At 36.6% G+C, this 19,495-nt stretch overlaps 1 protein-coding gene across 1 annotated transcript; it reads left to right on the top strand.

The window, feature by feature from the left end:
• The first annotated feature begins 1 nt into the window (after position 1).
• On the top strand, positions 2 to 18,190 carry LOC127848145 (alpha-1,6-mannosylglycoprotein 6-beta-N-acetylglucosaminyltransferase A-like). Its single transcript, XM_052380446.1, has 4 exons — positions 2 to 37; positions 2,985 to 3,174; positions 11,786 to 11,885; positions 18,045 to 18,190. Exons 2-4 carry the CDS (start codon positions 3,040 to 3,042, stop codon positions 18,083 to 18,085), a joined length of 276 nt encoding a protein of 91 aa, XP_052236406.1. The 5' UTR covers positions 2 to 37; positions 2,985 to 3,039; the 3' UTR covers positions 18,086 to 18,190.
• Positions 18,191 to 19,495: the final 1,305 nt, after the last annotated feature.

Raw genomic sequence — 19,495 nt, 5'->3', positions numbered from 1 at the left:
TGTTTAGTTGTAAGAATAGCATTCGACAAAGCATCAGGTATGTGTTTTTGTTATTTTTATACGTCTTTCTGTAATTTTTATGCTCCCCGAAAATATTTTCGGTGGAGCATATAGTTGCCAGTTTGTAGTTCGGTTATTCCTTACTTCCTGCCTTCCGTCACACTTTTGCTACCGTTTCTCATAGCGCCTTCAATACTTTACCAATCGCTTTCATATTTGGCATGTAGGTACCTTGCATGGACCTCTACCTTTTGATGAGGTTTGAGGTCACTGGGGTCAAGGTCACCGAAGCTAATAATACACTACCTTCCGTCACACTTTTGCTACCGTTTCTCGTAGCGCCTTCAATACTTTACTAATTGGTTTCATATTTGGCATGTAGGTACCTTGTATGGACCTCTACCTTTTCATGAGGTTTGAGGTCACTGGGGTCAAGGTCACCGAGGCTAGTTATACACCTCCTTCCGTCACACTTTTGCTACCGTTTCTCATAGCGCCTTCAATACTTTACCAATCGCTTTCATATTTGGCATGTAGGTACCTTGCATGGAACTCTACCTTTTTATGAGGTTTGAGGTCACTGGGGTCAAGGTCACCGAGGCTAGTAGTACACTTCCTTCCATCACACTTTTGCTACCGTTTCTCATAGCGCCTTCAATACTTTACCAATCGCTTTCATATTTGGCATGTAGGTACCTTGCATGGACCTCTACCTTTTGATGAGGTTTGAGGTCACTGGGGTCAAGGTCACCGAGGCTAATAATACACTACCTTCTGTCACACTTTTGCTTCCGTTTCTCATAGCGCCTTCAATACTTTACCAATCGCTTTCATATTTGGCATGTAGGTACCTTGTATGGACCTCTACCTTTTGATGAGGTTTGAGGTCACTGGGGTCAAGGTCAAGGTCACCGAGGCTAGTTATACACTTCCTTCCGTCACACTTTTGCTACCGTTTCTCATAGCGCCTTCAATACCTTACTAATCGCTTTCATATTTGGCATGTAGGTACCTTGCATGGAACTCTACCTTTTTATGAGGTTTGAGGTCACTGGGGTCAAGGTCGAAGTCACAGAGGCTAGTAGTACACTCCCTTCTAGTAGTACACTTCCTTCCATCACACTTTTGCTACCGTTTCTCATAGCGCCTTCAAAACTTTACCAATCACTTTCATATTTGGCATGTTGGTACCTTGCATGTACCTCTACCTTTTGATGAGGTTTGAGGTCACTGGGGTCAAGGTCCCGGTCACCGAGGCTAATAATAGACTTCCTTCCGTCACACTTTTGCTACCGTTTCTCATAGCGCCTTCTATACTTTACCAATCGCTTTCATATTTAGCATGTAGGTACCTTGCATGGACCTCTACGTTTGAGGTCACTGGGGTTAAGGTCGAGGTCACCGAGGCTAATAATAGACTTCCTTCCGTCACTCTTTTGCTACCGTTTCTCATAGTGACTTCACTATTGTACCTATCTCTTACATATTTGGCGTGTAGGTACCTTGCATAAACAATATAATTAATATTTGTAATTCCATTTTGTATATCCATCTTTAAAGCCACACACCTTGCCTCTGACTTTGAAATAAAATACATGTTAATCAATACATATAAATGCAAATTGTGCAAAATTGTCATGAAATCTATAGCCTAGTTAGCAAGTAGTTTATAGTTTTTCAAACGGTACCGCTTTTAAAACCGAAAGTAGGTTCTAGAGGTATACGTCCATTCATTTCGACAAACGCAATTATTTTCAAGTTTTAAAGAGCAAAAAAGACGGATTTCTACCTTGTAACCACCAGATATATTCTAATTGGCATAGATTGAATAAAATCTATAGCCAAGTTACATGTAGCAAGTAATTAATACTTTTTAAACGGTACCACTTTTAAAACCGACAGTAGGATTTCTAAACATAAACATCCATTTTAACTCTGGCGATAGTTTTTAAGTTTTAAAGCGCAAAAAAGAAGGATTTATACCTTGTAACCGCCAGATATATTCTAATTAACATAGAAAAAATTAAATCTATAGCTTAGTTAGGAAGTTATTTATTATTTTTCAAAGGGTCCCACTTTTAAAACCGAAAGTCAGATTTCCAGACGTATATACGTCCATTTTGACAAACGCGATTATTTTTAAGTTTAAAAGCACAAAAAAGACAGATTTATACCTTGTAACCACCAGATATATTCTAATTGGCATAGATAAAATATGTTTTGTAATCATACTTAAATTTACTATGCCAAATAAGGTGTGTGGCTTTAAAGACAGCATAGCACAGTTCCTGTGCCCTAAGAAAATATTTCTTGGCAGTAGGTTCTATATAGCTTTTTGTTTCCAATTAAACAAACAAAATGCAGTGACTTAACAGAGGCTAAGTCACAGTGGTGTGGGACATCGTGTTTGCCTAGCAATCAGGTGGCCATGGGTTCGTTCCCCGCTGTGGGAGTGCTCTTGAGATTTCCCCCATAGAAACCGCAGGGCCCTTGCTACACTTTGGGGGATTGGGGCCGGGGCCCTCAAAGGGGGAAATTTCGCGTCGTTTTGGGCGAAAAGGGGAATTTTAGAAGATCTCTTCAACAACCATTCAACACTTAAAATTGCTATATTTTAATGTAATGTACATTAATATACATTTAATCAAAAGTTCATAGCAAGATACCAGCTAGCAACATAGGTATAAAAGTAAAAAAAAAAATTCGGCCTCGGCCCCAAATACGGTCAAACGAGGGCCCTGAAACAAATTACTGGTTCTAGTCCCAGGAACCAGACTTGAGATTGTTTCAAATAAGCCCAAGGCTTTCTATAAAATGAGCTATAATAAATAGATGTATTTACTATTACTTTAAACTAATTGTTGGTTACATGACAATGAAAGAAAGAGGCTTATTGATTTCATCAGAAATGTCAGCTTGTTTTGCAAGAGTGTTTATTCGATGTTTATTACACAATATTTACTTGTTTTAATGGTTAATTGCAGATAAATATGTAAGGCAATACCTACGCAGCTTCTGTACAGTATTGAGGTACCACAGATGGCGTGTAAATTGTTCAAGTTACCGCGCCGACAGTGGCTCTTGTTGTTGCTCGTTGCGCTGGTGCTGTGGGGTCTACTGATTGTGAACATCAACATTGGCATTGTTAGCAATCATGACAGTGGACGACTAAAGGTACATTGTATGGGGTTGTATCAACTGGGGCTTTATTTTTCCATAAAGGGAAAATGCAATTGAGGCATTTGGAATTTCTGCGTAAAAAGTCCACTGATTTGAATGAAGTACATGTCATTTAAAATAACTCTTTAAAATAATGTATAAACTTTATAATAATTTAAATTATAAGAACAAAATCATGTAAATTATAGTTATATACTTTGTTAGATGTAATTGAAATAAAAGTGAGATATAATAATCATAAGACACTTCTATTTTTTTTCAGTTTTTTTAAATCGGGAATATCTATTTTTTCAAATTTGGATTTTTGTTACACTTTTGCTTTGGGGAAAAAGGTCCGTTTAAATTGACCTACAGACACAGCTGTAAAAGGCCTGCGTCACTTCTTGCCTTTAGAATAATCAGCTCAAGTGTCTTTTTCATAAGTAAAAAAACGTTACATTTTATAGTACATGTAACTACCACAGGCGTTGGGTGCGTGAAAAATTCACTGAAACATGTTGTTTTATGACATATTGATAGTATTTCAGTGAATTTACAATGTGCCTAACACCTGTGGTAATTACCAGCATCCATAGTTGTAATTAGGCCAAAAAAAAAATAGTCTTGGTTCAGGGAACCCGACCGACCCTATTTTTTGCCCCCGACCCTTACGATTTTTTGGTCCATGGAAAAAAATCTGATGGCGAAAATGCTAAAATCTCGTAAAATTTCATTGAAAACAGCCACCATTTAAACCTGGATTGGTTTTTCTATATTTTTCTCTTTGTTTCAATGAAAGTGTTCGCAATTTGAACAGTGAACAAAAACCGGTCTGCACCTGTATACGAGACATTGCTTGACCTTATTGTTATTGAAGTGTGCATGCTAGCTGGCCAATCAACATTGAGCTCGCTTACACATGAAATAACGTTGTTGAATGAAATGTAAAAATGGGTGGAGCTATGGAGTAATATTCGGTAATTCATGCGCAGACACTGTGCACTTTGAATACACAGTTAAAATTGTCGTCTGCAAACAAAATAGCGGCCGGTCGCAAATGTCGTATTATTAAAGATTAAAAATGAAAAGAAGCCTGACAATAATTTAATTATTTCCAAGCTGTCTATTGATCTGAATTTAAAAGTGATAATTAAATAATTAGTTCTATGTCGATGATGTTACAACTTTCTGTCAATTTCCGATCAAATGAAAAGATGATAATTAATTAATTTGTTTGTTTTACTCGCACACTATGCTAACTGACAGCAGCGTATTTTAATCAAATGAAAATGTGAAAAACACGCGCGGTTTAATTGTTATTAAAGTTTCATATTTTTAACACATAGGAAGAGTCATTCATCTAGTCTACTATAAAAATGGAATTAACCACTTTGTCTCTACAGTCGCTAACATGGCGTCTTTAACCTTAAAGCGTCGTTGGACGAAAAAGAGTCATAAAAAAATAAATTAAAACACAAAACACTAGAGCATTCCAAGAGTCATGGAAACTTGACAACAATTGGCTTCGCTTTGATAATGAATCAAAATCAATGTACTGTGACGCCCTTAGCCTGTACAAACCAATAGCAACATTCAAATTTATGTACACTGCTCACTTCCTGTGCGATGCGCTCAAACCCATTGCCATTTTATAAAAAAATGTACCAGAAGAAAGACTTGTGCTATTCTGAGGTTACCCTCCTTTTGACAGCCACTATTCAGACTCTTGAGCACCTGTCGGAGACTCAGGTCTCATGATGAAAAAAATTCTGAAGGTCACACCCCAAACACCAGAGACTGATAAAGATGGCTTGTTCACTTTTGAATATGAAGGTCACACTATTACAGACAGACAAACAAAAAATGGTTGGCTCAAAGAAATTTTGGGCCAGCGCTAGCCCTGAAGAAGTGCATAAAGAGCTAGGAATATTGAATAATATACAACGACTAAATACCACATGTGCAATGTTAATAATTTGGTCAGTGTTTTAAACAATCATGGGTGCATTAACTGACCCTTTTTCACCCTGAAATCAGTCGACTGGTAAAAAAAAAAAAAAAAAAAAAAAAGAAAAACCTACCTACCCTCCTACATTTTTCTGGCCATGTTCCCTGAACCAAGACTATTTTTTTATTTGGCCTTATTGTGATTGTGGAACACATTTTTAAGCCCACAGCATCTACAGATAGTGAGTGGTATATAGACATTGGCCTGTCTGTTTTTTTTTTTCTGTCTGTACAAAGTTAACCCAAAATGACATGTTTTGTCTTACATCAATAGTGCTTCCTACAAAGCTTTGATAATATCTTTGAAACTTAACACAACAGCGCTTTCCACAGAAATTTTTTCAGACGCCCGGGGGCCGTTATTGGTAGGTTAGGTAGGGCAGCGCCATTCATACTTTATTTTTGTTTACATTAATGTATAACATTATTTTGATTATGACTCCTCAAGAAAAAACACAGCTATAAAGTCATTGATAACAACATTTTTAAATTGTTTAACCCTTTCTCACATAGATACGTTTAATCCCGACCCGATCAATTCCCCAATACATCCCTATGAACCTGATTCTATCAATTACTGCATACTTACACATGTACTTCTTTTTCCATTGCTATTCATTACTCGATAATCCTGTATATTCCATTTTAAGCAAATTCTGGGAAATATTTAGGATAAAAGAGCTCAAGAATTTATAAACACAAACATTTTTCTTCAGTATCATGAATTTAATTTTGCATATGTGACTATTTAAAGTTTGATCAAATAAAATAAATAAACCCAAACTTTCCACGTGAACTCTAACTCACTGACGGACAGACGGACGGCCAAACAAAGCAAATTCTATATCCTCCGCCTTTGGCGGCGTATAATAATTCAAATGGACTCTTTGCATATTGGCATATCAATTTAAACTACTACATAGCTTTGATACTTACATTCAACTCTCAGCACACTCACATCACCTGACCTGAATTTCCCTTGACGTTGACCTTCATAAGGACTTAACCCAGCTTTACCACTTATATGTAGATATGTATTGTGATGAATTTGTAGTCCCTTAGAAAATTATATTTAATTAAAGATCTTTCTTACTGAATTCAAGATTTAAAGCCTTCATTTCCAACCCTGGATGAGCAGAATAGAGCATAAAACCTGAACAGACTGCGAGTTACTCAGGCTGTTCTGTTTTTTTTGTTTGTTTGCACACAGCCATTTTCCCTTTGCTTCTTATGGGCGAAAGGGTTACTCAAATGGGGGTTAATGGGCCAATGAATTAAACTGATAAGACTTCCACTCAGGTCATATGCGATTTTGAATGCAGCACCCTGTTATTTATAGGTGTTATTTGTCTTTTTCTTTTTCATTTTTAAAGCACATTGAATATTGCAATCTTAGCATGATGGCTTAATCTAGACTTCCTATAGTCTAAAGAAAGAGACTTAAAAATTATTGTGGAGAAATTGGAGCCAACGTTCCAGATATATATTCAGTCTGCAATCAAACCAGTACAGATATACATGTAGGGTAGACTATAAATTAAAATTGTATAATGAAACCCTATCAAATGCACTCTCAATCCAAATAAAGGTCACTGTTTAAGTACAAGGAGAGAATTACAAAATGGAGAAATCTTAAATAGGCTTTATCTTAAGGTCATTGATCATGAGTCTTGAAATACTTCGTCGGGTACATTTTTCTGTGGACTGTAAGCATCTGAAATGGGATTAGATCTTGATTTAATGAAATGAATATGCAGGGGTAGAATTCAATGCCAAATGTAAATTTACATATTTTATCATTTTAGTGAATACCATCTTACATAAATGGTATACAGTTGGGGATTAAAATTTACATAATCATATTCATACAAACTCAGATCAATACATTTTTTACAACAAATGTTATGAGAGCAAGTACCAAGCTCCAATTCACTCCACTGGGCCCATGTTGATGGATGCATACAAATACCTGTTGAGTTTGTGTCCAGGTTAATGTTTGAAAGTGTGCATTAAATGGCAAAATTAGATATATTTCCAGTGATTTTTCTTGCTAAAAATTACTGCCGAATTTTGGCTGCTACCTAATCGCAAAAATCAACTTTTTTCCCCAAAAAGCTTACCAAATTTTCCAAAAAAAGCTCAATTTCAAAAAATAAAATTTTTTTTTTAAGAAAGAAGTCTCTTATGACTTATGATTTCTTAACTCTAGATCTCAACTTTTATTTTAACATCCTGCAAAATATATAGATTTAAATTAGTCTTTTTTGTTGATAAATAATTCCCAAATTTGCCACTTTTATCAATTAAAACAATCCCAATTTGACCAGACTCCTTTTCCCAAAATGACTAGAAAAAAACCTGAACATGCACTTAAAAACAATTTTAATTCTGTTACTTATAATCATATTTATAATGCTTAATTTTTCCCAATTGCATGGTTTATCGCGCTATTTTTCCTAACTTCATGGTTTATCGCGTTAATATTCCCCAATTCAAATGGCACAGGCTGTACAAATACATGTAAAAGCAAAAAAAAATCACTGATTTCAGTATTACTCACTATGTGTGTTAAGATAAGCCTATTCATCGCATATCTATGGGTGTGTTAAAGGGGCCTTTCACGTTTTGGTAAATTGACAATATAGAAAATTATTGATTTCAGATTTGCACAATTTCGTTGTAGTTGTGATATTTGTGAGGAAACAGTAATACTACAGGTTTTTTTTCCACTTTTTGGGAAGATAGCCCATGGCTTTGGAATTGGGAATTTTATCGGCATTTTCATGAAATTGGGAAAATAAATTCATTAGCCGTTTTTTCCACATGAAAAGTCCACTGATTAGGGAAATACTAAATTTGATATAACTCTTTATAATCATTCAAATTTAAAGAACAAAATCATATAATACTTTGTTAGATGTAATTGAATTGAAATTGAGATAAAATACGCATTAGACTTCTTTCTTAAAAAAAAAATAAAAAAAAAAATTTTTTTTTTTTTTTTTTTTTGGAAATTGGGATTTTTTTTTCCACATTTTGGGAAAAAAGTATACTTTTTGGGATTGGGAACATAGCCGAATTTCGGCTATAAAATCGGGCCAAAAAAAAAACTGAATACATGTACTGAACATTTACTATGCTCTAAAATATCCATTGTATGCATCTTTTGACGATATAAAAACATGAAAAATATAAAGAGTTGCAACGCGAAATGATAGAATAATTTGGTGAGTTCTGTTGTTGTTGTTGTTATAGTTTGTGATATTACAAGGATTACTTATATAAAGTATAAATAGATCGCTTAATCTATGAGCACGGATAGCCGAATGGTCTAAACGATAGACTTTTACTCCAGTTGTCAGTGGTTCGAGCCAAGTTGAGGGTTACTTTTTAGCTCACCTGATTGCTCAGGTGAACTTTTGTGACAGGTCTTTGTCCGTCTTCCGTCCGTCCGTCCTTTGTCCACATTTGGTTTGAAAACACTCTAGAGGCCACATATCATGTCCGATCTTTATGAAACTTGGTAAGAAGATTTGTCCCAATGATATCTCGATCAAGTTCGAAACTGGCATGCTGGGTCAAAATTTAGGTCACTAGGTATAAAAAAAAAAAAAACCTTGTAAACATTGTAGAAGTCACATTTCATGCCCAATCTTCATGTCACTTTGTCAAAATGTTTGCCTTAATGATATGTTGGTCTATTTCAAAAGCGGTTCTGGTCAGTTGAAAAACATGGCCGCCAGTGGGCGGGGAAGTTTTCCTTATTTGGCTATAGTGAAACCTTGTTAACACTCTAGAAGTCACAATTTTTGCCCAATCATCATAAAAGTTGGTCAAAACATTGGTTTTATTGATATCTCGGCCAAGTTCGAAAATGGTCCAGATGGGTGAAAAAACATGCATGGCTGCCAGTGGGCGGGGCATTTTTCTCTATATGTATATAGTGAAAACATGTGAACACTCTAGAAGTCACATTTTTGGCCCCAATTTTCATGAAATTTGGTCAGAAGATTTGTTTCTTTGATATGAGAGTTGAGTTCGAAAATGTTTCCGGTCAGTTGAATAACATGGCTGCCGGGGGGGCAGTTTTCCTTTATAATTTGGCTATAGAGAAACCTTGTAAACGTGTGCACTCTAGAAGTCACAATTTTTGCCATCATGAAAGTTGGTCAAAACATTGGTTTTATTGATTTCTCGGACGGTTCAATAATGGTCCAGATCGGTGAAAAAAATATGGCCGCCAGTGGGCGGGGCATTTTCTCTATATGTATATACTTAAAACATATGAACACTCTAGAAGTAACATTTTAAGCCAAATTTTCATGAAATTTGGTCAGAACATTGTTTCCCTTGATATGAGAGTTGAGTTCGAAAATGGTTCCGGTCAGTTCAATAACATGGCTGCCGGGGGGGGGGGGGCAGTTTTCTTATATTTATATAGTAAATAAAGCTTGTGAACACTCTAGAAATCACATTTTTGGCCCAATCATCATGAAACTTGGTACAAATATTGGTTTTATATATATCACATTATGAAATGCCATAATTATTGCCATTAGATTGTCCAAATTTTCATTATATTATACAAAATCCTTGGTAACACTCTAGAGGGTCACAATTTTGTTTCAGATTTTATGAATCTTGGTCATAATATTTATTTTTTGTAAGCAAACTCTGATGTTTGTAAGGGGGGGTCACTCAAAATATAGGTCACCAGGTCAAATCTTACAAAAAAACAAACACTCCATATGCCAGAGTTTTGGTTCAATAATGATGAAACTGACCAGGATGTTTGTCTGGACAATATCTAGGTCAAGTTTGACGTTTGGTAAAGATTGAATGAACCGACTCCTCTCAGGTGAGCGAACTAGGGCCATCTTGGCCCTCTTGTTCTTCTTTTGTTATTTTTTTTTTAACTCATCTGAGCTCAACGTGCTCATGGTGATTTTTTGTGATCACCTTTTGTCCGTCGTGCGTCGTCAGTCGTTGCGGCGTCAACAGGTGCCTTGTTAACACTGTAGAGGCCATATTTATGTCCATCTTCATGAAATTTGGTCAGAAGATTGGGCTCAATGATATCTTGGATGAGTTCGAAAATGGTAATGTTTGCTTGAAAAACATGGCTGCCAAGGGGCAGGGAATTTTTCCTTATATGGCTTATATGGCTATAGTAAAATCTTGTTAAAACTCTAGAAGCCACATTTATTGTCTGATCTTCATGAAACTTGGTCAGAAGATTCATCCCAATAATATCTGGGATGAGTTCGAAAATGATGCCAGTTGGTTGAAAAACATGGCCGCCAGGGTGCGGGGCATTTTTTCCTTATATTGCTATAGTAAAACATTGTTACACTCTAGAGGCCACATTTATTTTCCGATCTTCATGAAACTTGCTCAGAAGATTTGTCCCAATGATATCTTGGATAAGTTTAAAGATAGTCACCTTTGCTTGAAAAACATGGCTGCCAAGGGGTGGGGAATTTTTCCTTATATGGCTACATGTATATATGGCGATAGTAAAATCTTGTTAACACTCTAGAGGGCCACATTATTGTCCTATCTTATGTCCTATGTATATATGGCTATAGTAAAATCTTGGTAACACTCTAGAGGCACATTTATTGTCCTATCTTCATGAAACTTGGTCAGATGTTTCATCCCAATATATCTTGGACAAGTTCGAAAATGATGCCGGTTGGTTGAAAAACATGGCCACCACAGGGACGGGGTATTTTTCCTTATATGGCTATAGTAAAACCTTGTTAACACTCTAGAGGTCACATTTATTTTCCGATCATCATGAAACTTGGTCAGAAGAATTGGTTGCAATGATATCTTGAATGAGTTTGAAAATGGTTTTGGTTGCTTTAAAAACATGGCCACCAGGGCGGGGCATTTTTCCTTATATGGCTATATATGGCTATAGTAAAACCTTGTTAACACTCTAGAGGCCACATTTATTGTCATTGTCCAATCTTCATGAAATTTGGTCAGAAGATTGGTCTCAATGATATCTTTGATGAATTTGAAAATAATTAAGTTTGCTTGAAAAACATGGCTTCCGAGGCGCGGGGCATTTTTCCTTATATGGCTATAGTAAAATCGTGTTAACACTCTAGAGGCCACATTTACTGTCCTATCTTCATGAAACTTGGTCAGAAGGTTCATCCCAATAATTATCGAGTTCAAAAATGATGCCCGTTGGTTGAAAAACATGGCTGCTGGGGGGCAGGGCATTTTTCCTTATATTGCAAAGTAAAACCTTGTTAACACTCTAGAGGCCACATTTATTTTCCGATCTTCATGAAACTTGGTCAGAAAATTTGTCCCAATTATATCTTGTTATCTCAGGTGAGCGACTTTGGGCCTTTGAGGCCCTCTTGTTTTACTGTAGCTTTTTAGATCAAATGTTTATATTTATCAATATAAGCATTTATGATTTAATAAAAAACTTCAATAAATGCCAAATCTGTGAACAGGCCCCTTTAAACAGACCCAATCCCAAAGCTAAATGTTGATACAATTCCCAATATGATTAAATAACCCAAATTTCCCCAAAAAATAAATTTTTTGTCTCACTATTGCAACAAGGTCTATCTATTGCATGGTTGTGTTGCAGAATGAAGTTATACGATTAAGCGAGCGTTACATTAGAGCCCTTGCCAGGGACAATGACGGAGTTGTGGATGGTCCGTATGCTGGCCGCTTCACTGCTTATGGTAATATTTAAAATACTAATAGGCTAATGGTTTCATAATGGGACAAAGATGGTGGCCTGTTTAAAAAAGGAAAGAAAAAAATACAAGTGTCCTTTATGCTTGCTGAAAACAGTTATATTTCTATGCACAGTGTGTGAAGAATACAGCGGATAATGTAATGATGCTTATTGTTAATAAAGTGTTAATAAATTATTAGGGTTATTGATAATACATAAGGGTTTAAAATGAAGCATTATCATCTTATTTTTAGCTCGACTATTATATATGAAATATATATAGTGGAGCTATCCTACTCACCCTTGCGTCCAGCGTTAGCGTTCCCGTTAGCGTGCAAATGTTGAAGTTTGCGTACCACCTCTAATATTTTCAATGTCCCTTGACATATTGCTTTAATATTTTGCATACTTCTTTACCAACATGACTCCAATCTACAAACAGAGCAGACAACTGTATCAAGCATTTTGTAAGAATAATGACCCCTTTTTTCACTCAGAATATGCATACTACTTTAGTTACATTGCCATAAATTCTTTATTTATGATCAGATTTTTATAATACTTTGACAAAACAACACTCCTGACATACCACAATTGACTCCACTCAACTATCCCCCCACCTCCTCACCCCAGAATCCCCCCCCCCCTCCCCCCCCTAAATTTTAAAAAAGAAGATCATCTATTAAAGGACCACACACCCACATTATACCCCCCTCTCCATGATGGCTTACGTTATACTGTCAAGCACTCGAATAGTCGGACGCGCGCTGTCCTCTGACAGCTCTTGTTTAAAATTTTGAGCTTACATTATCTTTTTAATTACCACATGTATTGTGGTAATAAAAATTGCTTCATCGAAGAGGGCTTTCTTTCTTCAATTTCTGGCTAATCAGTGCTTCCAATTAAGTTTTGTATGATCAAATGAAGTTTTTCTGCCTGTTTGCTGATCCAAAAAAAGTTGATGGTTATTTGTAATATAAATAATATGAAGTTTATTTTAGTTATATAAGTCTGCTTAGTGTCTTGTTTACAGATCTGTAGCCCACCATCACTTTTTTAGCTCACCTGAGCACAATGTGATCGCCTTTTGTCCGTCGTGCATTGTACAGCGTCAACATTTGCCTTGTTAATACTCTAGAGGTCACATTTATTGTCCGATCTTCATGAAATTTGGTCAGAAGATTTGTCTGAATGATATCTTGGAAGAGTTTGATAATGGACACAGTTGCTTGGAAAACATGGCCGCCATGGGGCGGGGCATTTTTCTTATATTGCTATATATGGCTATAGTAAAACATTGTTAACACTCATGAGGCCACATTAATTTTATTGTCCGCTCTTCATGAAACTTGGTCTGAAGATTTGTCCGAAAGATATCTTAGATGAGCTCCAAAATGGTTCCGGTTGTTTAAAAAAACATGGTCACCAGGGGCCGTGCATTTTTCCTTACATGGCTTTATTAAAACCTTGTTAACACTCTAGAGGTCACATCCATTGTACAATCTTTATGAAACTGGGTCAGAATATTTGTCTCCATGATATCTTGGATGAGTTATAAAATGGTTTCGGTTGGTTGAAAAACATTGCTGCCAGGGGGCGAGCGTTTTTCCTTATAAGGCTTGTTAACATTCTAGAAATCACATGATGATCTTGGAGCTCGAAAATGGTGCCGGTTTGTTAAAAAACATGGCAGCAAGATTGCTCAGGTGAGCTTTTCTGACTGGTCTTTGTCCGTCGTCCGTCCGTCCGTTAACATTTGCTCGTAACACTCTAGAGGCCATATTTCTTGTCCCATCTTCATGAAACTTGGTCAGAAGCATTGCCTCAATAAAATCTTGGCCGAGTTTGAAACTGGCTTGTGCCAGGTCAAAAACTAGGTCACTAGGTCAAAAAAAGGAAAACATTGTAAACACTGTAGAAGTCACATTTTATGTTCAATCTTCATGTTACTTTGTCTAAATGTTTGTTGTAATGATATCTTGATTGAGTTCAAAAGTGGTTCCGGTCTGTTGAAAAACATGGCCGCCAGTGGGCGGGGCAGTTTTCCTAATTTGCTATAGAGAAACCTTGTAAACACTCTAGAAGTCACAATTTTTGCCAATCATCATGAAAGGTGGTCAAAACATTGATGTAATTGATATCTCAGACGAGTTCCAAAATGGTCCAGATCGGTGAAAAAACATGGCCGCCAGTGGGCGGGGCATTTTTCTCTATATGTATATAGTGGCAGTTTTCCCTATTTGGCTATAGAGAAACCTTGTAAAACACTCTAGAAGTCGCAATTTTTGTCCAATCATCATGAAAGTTGGTCAAAACATTGGTTTTATTGATATCTCGGATGAGTTCGAAAATGGTCCAGATTGGTGAAAAAACATGGCCGCCAGTGGGCGGGTCATTTTTCTTTATATGTATATAGTGGCAGTTTTCCCTATTTGGCTATAGAGAAACGTTGTAAATACTCTAGAAGTCACAATTTTTGGCCCAATCATCATGAAAGTAGGTCAAAACATTGGTTTATTGATATCTTGGACGAGTTAGACAAATGCTTAGGATCGGTTGAAAAAGCATGGCCGCCAGTGGGCGGGGCATTTTTCTCTATATGTATATAGTGAAAACCGTTACACTCTTGAAGTCACATTTTTGGCCCATGTTTTGTCTGAATTTGGTCAGAACATTTGTTTTTTTTTTGATACAAGAGTTGAGTTCAAAATGGTTTCGGTCAAACCTTGTGATCGCACACTATGGAAGTCACATTTTTATGCCCCCCTTCGAAGAAGAAGGGGTATATTGTTTTGGTCATGTCTGTCCGTATGTCTGTCCACCAGATGGTTTCCGAATGATAAGTCAAGAACGCAATAGGCCTAGGATCATGAAACTTCATAGGTACATTGATCATGACTTGCAGATGAACCCTATTGATTTTGAGTTCACTAGGTCAAAGGTCAAGGTCATATGACCCGAAATAGTAAAATGGTTTCGGATGATAACTCAAGAACGCTTACGCCTAGATCATGAAACTTCATAGGTACATTGATCATGACTTGCAGATGACCCTATTGATTTTGAGGTCACTAGGTCAAAGGTCAAGGTCACGGTGACCCGAATAGTAAAATGGTTTCCGATGATAACTCAAGAACACTTATGCCTAGGATCATGAAACTTCATAGGTACATTGATCGTGACTCACAGATGACCCCTATTGATTTTCAGGTCACTAGATCAAAGGTCAAGGTCACGTGACCCGAAAAGTAAAATGGTTTCTGGATGAAAGCTCAAGAACGCTTATGCCTAGATCATGAAACTTCATAGGTACATTGATCATGACTTGCAGATGACCCCTATAGATTTCAGGTCACTAGGTCAAAGGTCAGGGTCACGGTGACTCAACTTAGAAAAATGGTTTTTGGATGATAACTCAAGAACGCTTACGCCAAGATCATGAAATTCATAGGTTCATTGAGGTGACCCAAAATAGTAAAATTGTTTTACTCAAGAACCCTTATGCTTAGGATGATGAAACTTCATAGGTACAATGATCATGACACGCAGATGACCTATATTGATTTTCAGGTCACTAGGTCAAAGGTCAAGGTCACAGTGTTTTTCAAAAATGGTTTCCAGATGATAACTCAAGAAGGCCTATGCCTAGGATCATGAAACTTCATAGGTACATTGATCATGACTTGCAGATGACTCGTATTGACTTTCAGGTCACTAGGTCAAGGTCACGGTTACTTGACACAGTAAAATGGTTTTTGGATGATAACTCAAGAAAGCTTACGCCTAGGATCATGAAACAATATAATAGTCAAGTTGATAGAATTTTCTTATTAAATCAATCAAAAAAGGAATTTATCATGTTGATGTTTTGATCATCTTATAACTTTGTTATCCATCTGACATGTGTGCATTATAATCATTGCGTCTTTGTAACCAGGTTTTCCGAAGGAAAAAACTGGTTATTAGATTGGCGAATGCGGGCGGGCTGGCTGGCTGGCTGGCTGGCGGGCGGGCTTGCGCGGGGGCGGAACAAGCTTGTCCGGGCCATAACTATGTCGTTCATTGTCAGATTTAAAAAATCATTTGGCACATTTGTTCACCATCATTGGACGGTGTGTCGCGCGAAATAATTACGTCGATATCTCCAAGGTCAAGGTCACACTTTGAGTTCAAAGGTCAAAAATGGCCATAAATGAGCTTGTCCTGGCCATAACTATGTCATTCATTGTGAGATTTTAAAATCATTTGGCACATTTGTTCACCATCATGGGACGGTGTGTCGCACAAAGAATCACGTCAATATCTCCAATGTCAAGGTCGCCAAGACTAAAATAGATTTTTTTTTAAAACAAACTTACAAAGGGGGTTAATTTGTTTGTTCATTTCAAAAGTTCAGTTTGAGTTTTCTCCCTTTATCAGATTTTTTTTTTTCACAATGAAAACCTGGTTTTGTGACAATTTGTCCCTTGTTTTAAGATGTTTCTGGTTTAAAGTTTTTTTTTGTTTTGGTAATTAAACACAAAGCACTAAATTGACAATTTCCAGACAGACTAACAGTGGGCTGACCTTGAAATGATGCAAGATGGAATGTAATTCATTTGTTTGTTTTGTAATTTAAAATCTTAACACGTCAACTATGAAAAACACTATACAATTATTTTGTTATCAGACTAGGACACTACAGTTCATATGTGCTCTCAAATCTACAAGTACACAAGAACAAACACACACAACTCAATTTGATATTAACCAATTGATGCCTAATATTGATTATGAGAGAGAGGAAGGAATGAGTCGTGCTGAAGGATACACATTGATTGTTTATGAAGTTAATGTATGGGATCAGGAATAACATTTGCTGTAATTTGTTGGTGTGTGAGCTCTGGTCAACAGGCTGTGTTTAAAAAGACATTAACAATGGATATATGCTACTGCTGATAAAGGGTTCTAAAATATACAGCTACATATACCAAATTAAGGTTTGGAATGTAAATTGCTAACTGTTTGGCTACATTGATCATGACTCACCAATGACCCCTATTGATCTTCTCGTCGCTAGGTCAAAGGTGACAGTCACAGTGATGCAAAATACAAAAATTGGTTTTCAAATGATAACTCAAAAACACTTTCACCTAGGATAAAGACTTCATAGGTACATTGATCATGATTATAAAAATACCCCTTTTGAATTTCAAATCACTACATCAAAGATCAACATCACAGTGACTCAAAACAATTAATAGTTTCTTGATATTTACTGACAATACTTACGCCTAGATTCATGATCTTCATAGTTACATTGATCATGACTGGCAGATGACCAAACATAATGTTCAAGTCACTAGGTCAAACGTCTTATATAACAAGGACAGCCCCATATGCAGGCATGCATGTTTTACAAACAGCCCAATACATATGGTAAAAATTCAATGAACACACTCTTCTCAGGTGAGCAAACTAGGGCCATCTTGGCCCTCTTGTTTGTAATGATATTTTGGATAATTTCGAAAATCATAATGGTTCTGGTCTCTTGAAAACATGGCGGCCAGGGTGCAGGACATTTTCTCTTTTTGGCTATTTAAAACTTGTTAACACTCATAAAGTCACATTTATAGTTCAATCTTCATGAAACTTGGTCAGAACATTTGTTCAAATGATATCTTGGAGTGCACAGAACAAGTCAACTCCTTGGTATCTTAGCTAGGTGAGCGACTTTGGGCCTGAATTGTCGCTCTTTGACTCGATTGATGTTTGGATGCAACGACATATGTCTATAATTATTCACTACATATATTGAAATAACACTAAACATGTGTGTTCAGGATCTTAACCCTTTACCACTTAGATACGTATTTTGACGCGTTTGTAGTCCCTCTGAAATTTACATTTATTTAAAGACCTTTCTTACTAAATTTAAGTTTTAAAGGCTTCATTTCAACCCTTAGTTACTTATGAGCAGCAAACAGCATAAAACCTGAACAGACTGCAAGTTCTTGCAGCTGTTCTGGTTTTACACCGGTTGCCCACGCCATTGTCACTTTGCTGCTTATGTGGGAAAGAGTTCATGAACTTTCACTGACTAAATCTTTAACATTTGAGCAGGAGTATGCCCTCTGTTATGTTTGTTTTGATTTATGGTTTGTCTTCAATTTTTGGTTGACAGATCTGAAGAAGACTATGCTGTTCTATTGGAGAACATCTTAGAGCGACTAGACCATATAGAGCATCATCTGAACATCTCCAGTAACATGACGACACTTGCCCAGCCTGCGCGGGATGGTGCTGTAACCAAGTCAAACCCTGTACTAGCTAAAGGTACCATTTGAAGTGGACATTATTAATATTATAATTAATTATGTTAAGTATTCATTAATAATAAATTAATATTGATAAATAACAATTTAAAAAAAAATATTTAAAAAGTTACCTAAAAGTTTTGTGATTGTTTTTAGGTGACAAAATTAAAAAAATCAATATATATTTCCCTGATTGATGGTTGTGTATACAATAATAATAATACTTTAATAGAATAACAGAAACTCAATCATGTTTTTATCGCTTGTTGCCTTTTAGCTCACCTGAGCGTAGCTCGAGGTGAGCTATTGTGATCACTCAGCGTCCGGCGTCCGGCCGTCCGTCCTCCGTCCGTCCATCTGTCTGTCTGTAAACAATTGTAAACATCTTCTTCTACTAAACCATTGAGCCATTTCAACTAAATTTCATGTGGAGCATCCCTAGGTCATGGGACAAAAGAATTGTTAATTTTTTTTGATCACATAACCAAGATGGCCGCCATGGCCATATATGGTAAAAACCTAAAAAATCTTCTTGTCAGAAACCGCTCATCAGATTTTCAAAATTTCACAGGGATGACCTTTGAGGGCTCCCCTGAAAAGTTGTTCAAAGAAATTTGATTCGTCAAAAAACATGGCCGCAGGAGCTCGTTGAACTTTGCATGTTTATTCGTTTTGCCTATTTTGAAACTTTCAAAAAATCTTCCACATTTTTTGTCCGATCCTTTCCAAATTTGCACAGTGTCTTATATTCAATGAGGGACACGAACCCTACAAAAAATGAGCATTATTGGTTCATGCAGTACAGAATTACCTCCCCTTGAATTGAGAAAATGGTGTTTAATGCAACAAAGTCCATTTTTCATCCATTCTTTCCAAACTTGTAAGGATTTAGCATGGTTCAAACAAGGGAACAACTACGGTTTATGCATGTTCTTTTTATTACAGATTTGCCTCCCTTTAATTCATTCAAAATCTCATTTTACAGCAGAGATTCCAAATCTGACCTGTAAATGAGCCCCATATTTACTGCCAGTGCTAGGTTACCTTTTCCCATTTGATCATTCTTAAGTATTGGTCTTGTAATGCTGCTACTGCTTCTGCTACTGCTACTACTTCTACTACTACTACTACTACTACTACTACTACTTCTACTACTACTACTACTAGTACTACTAACTACTACCACCACACCACCACCACCACCACCACCACCACCACCCACCACCACCACCACCACGTCCACTATACTACTTCTACTACTACTTCCACTACTACTACTACTTTTACCATACTACTACTACTACTACTACTACTACTT

This window comes from Dreissena polymorpha, chromosome 10 (genome assembly GCF_020536995.1).
Source record: "Dreissena polymorpha isolate Duluth1 chromosome 10, UMN_Dpol_1.0, whole genome shotgun sequence".
Classification (NCBI taxonomy): Eukaryota; Metazoa; Mollusca; class Bivalvia; order Myida; family Dreissenidae; genus Dreissena; species Dreissena polymorpha.
The sequence above is the reverse complement of the archived record's forward strand: the minus strand, read 5'-3'. Positions and strand labels throughout refer to the sequence as shown.

Excerpts from the sequence above, each read along its gene's own strand:
- LOC127848145 (XM_052380446.1), top strand. The coding sequence starts at position 3,040 with ATGGCGTGTAAATTGTTCAAGTTACCGCGCCGACAGTGGCTCTTGTTG. Across the intron at positions 3,175-11,785 it reads ATGACAGTGGACGACTAAAG|AATGAAGTTATACGATTAAG; the intron begins GTACATTGTATG and ends GTTGTGTTGCAG. Across the intron at positions 11,886-18,044 it reads TGGCCGCTTCACTGCTTATG|ATCTGAAGAAGACTATGCTG; the intron begins GTAATATTTAAA and ends TTTGGTTGACAG.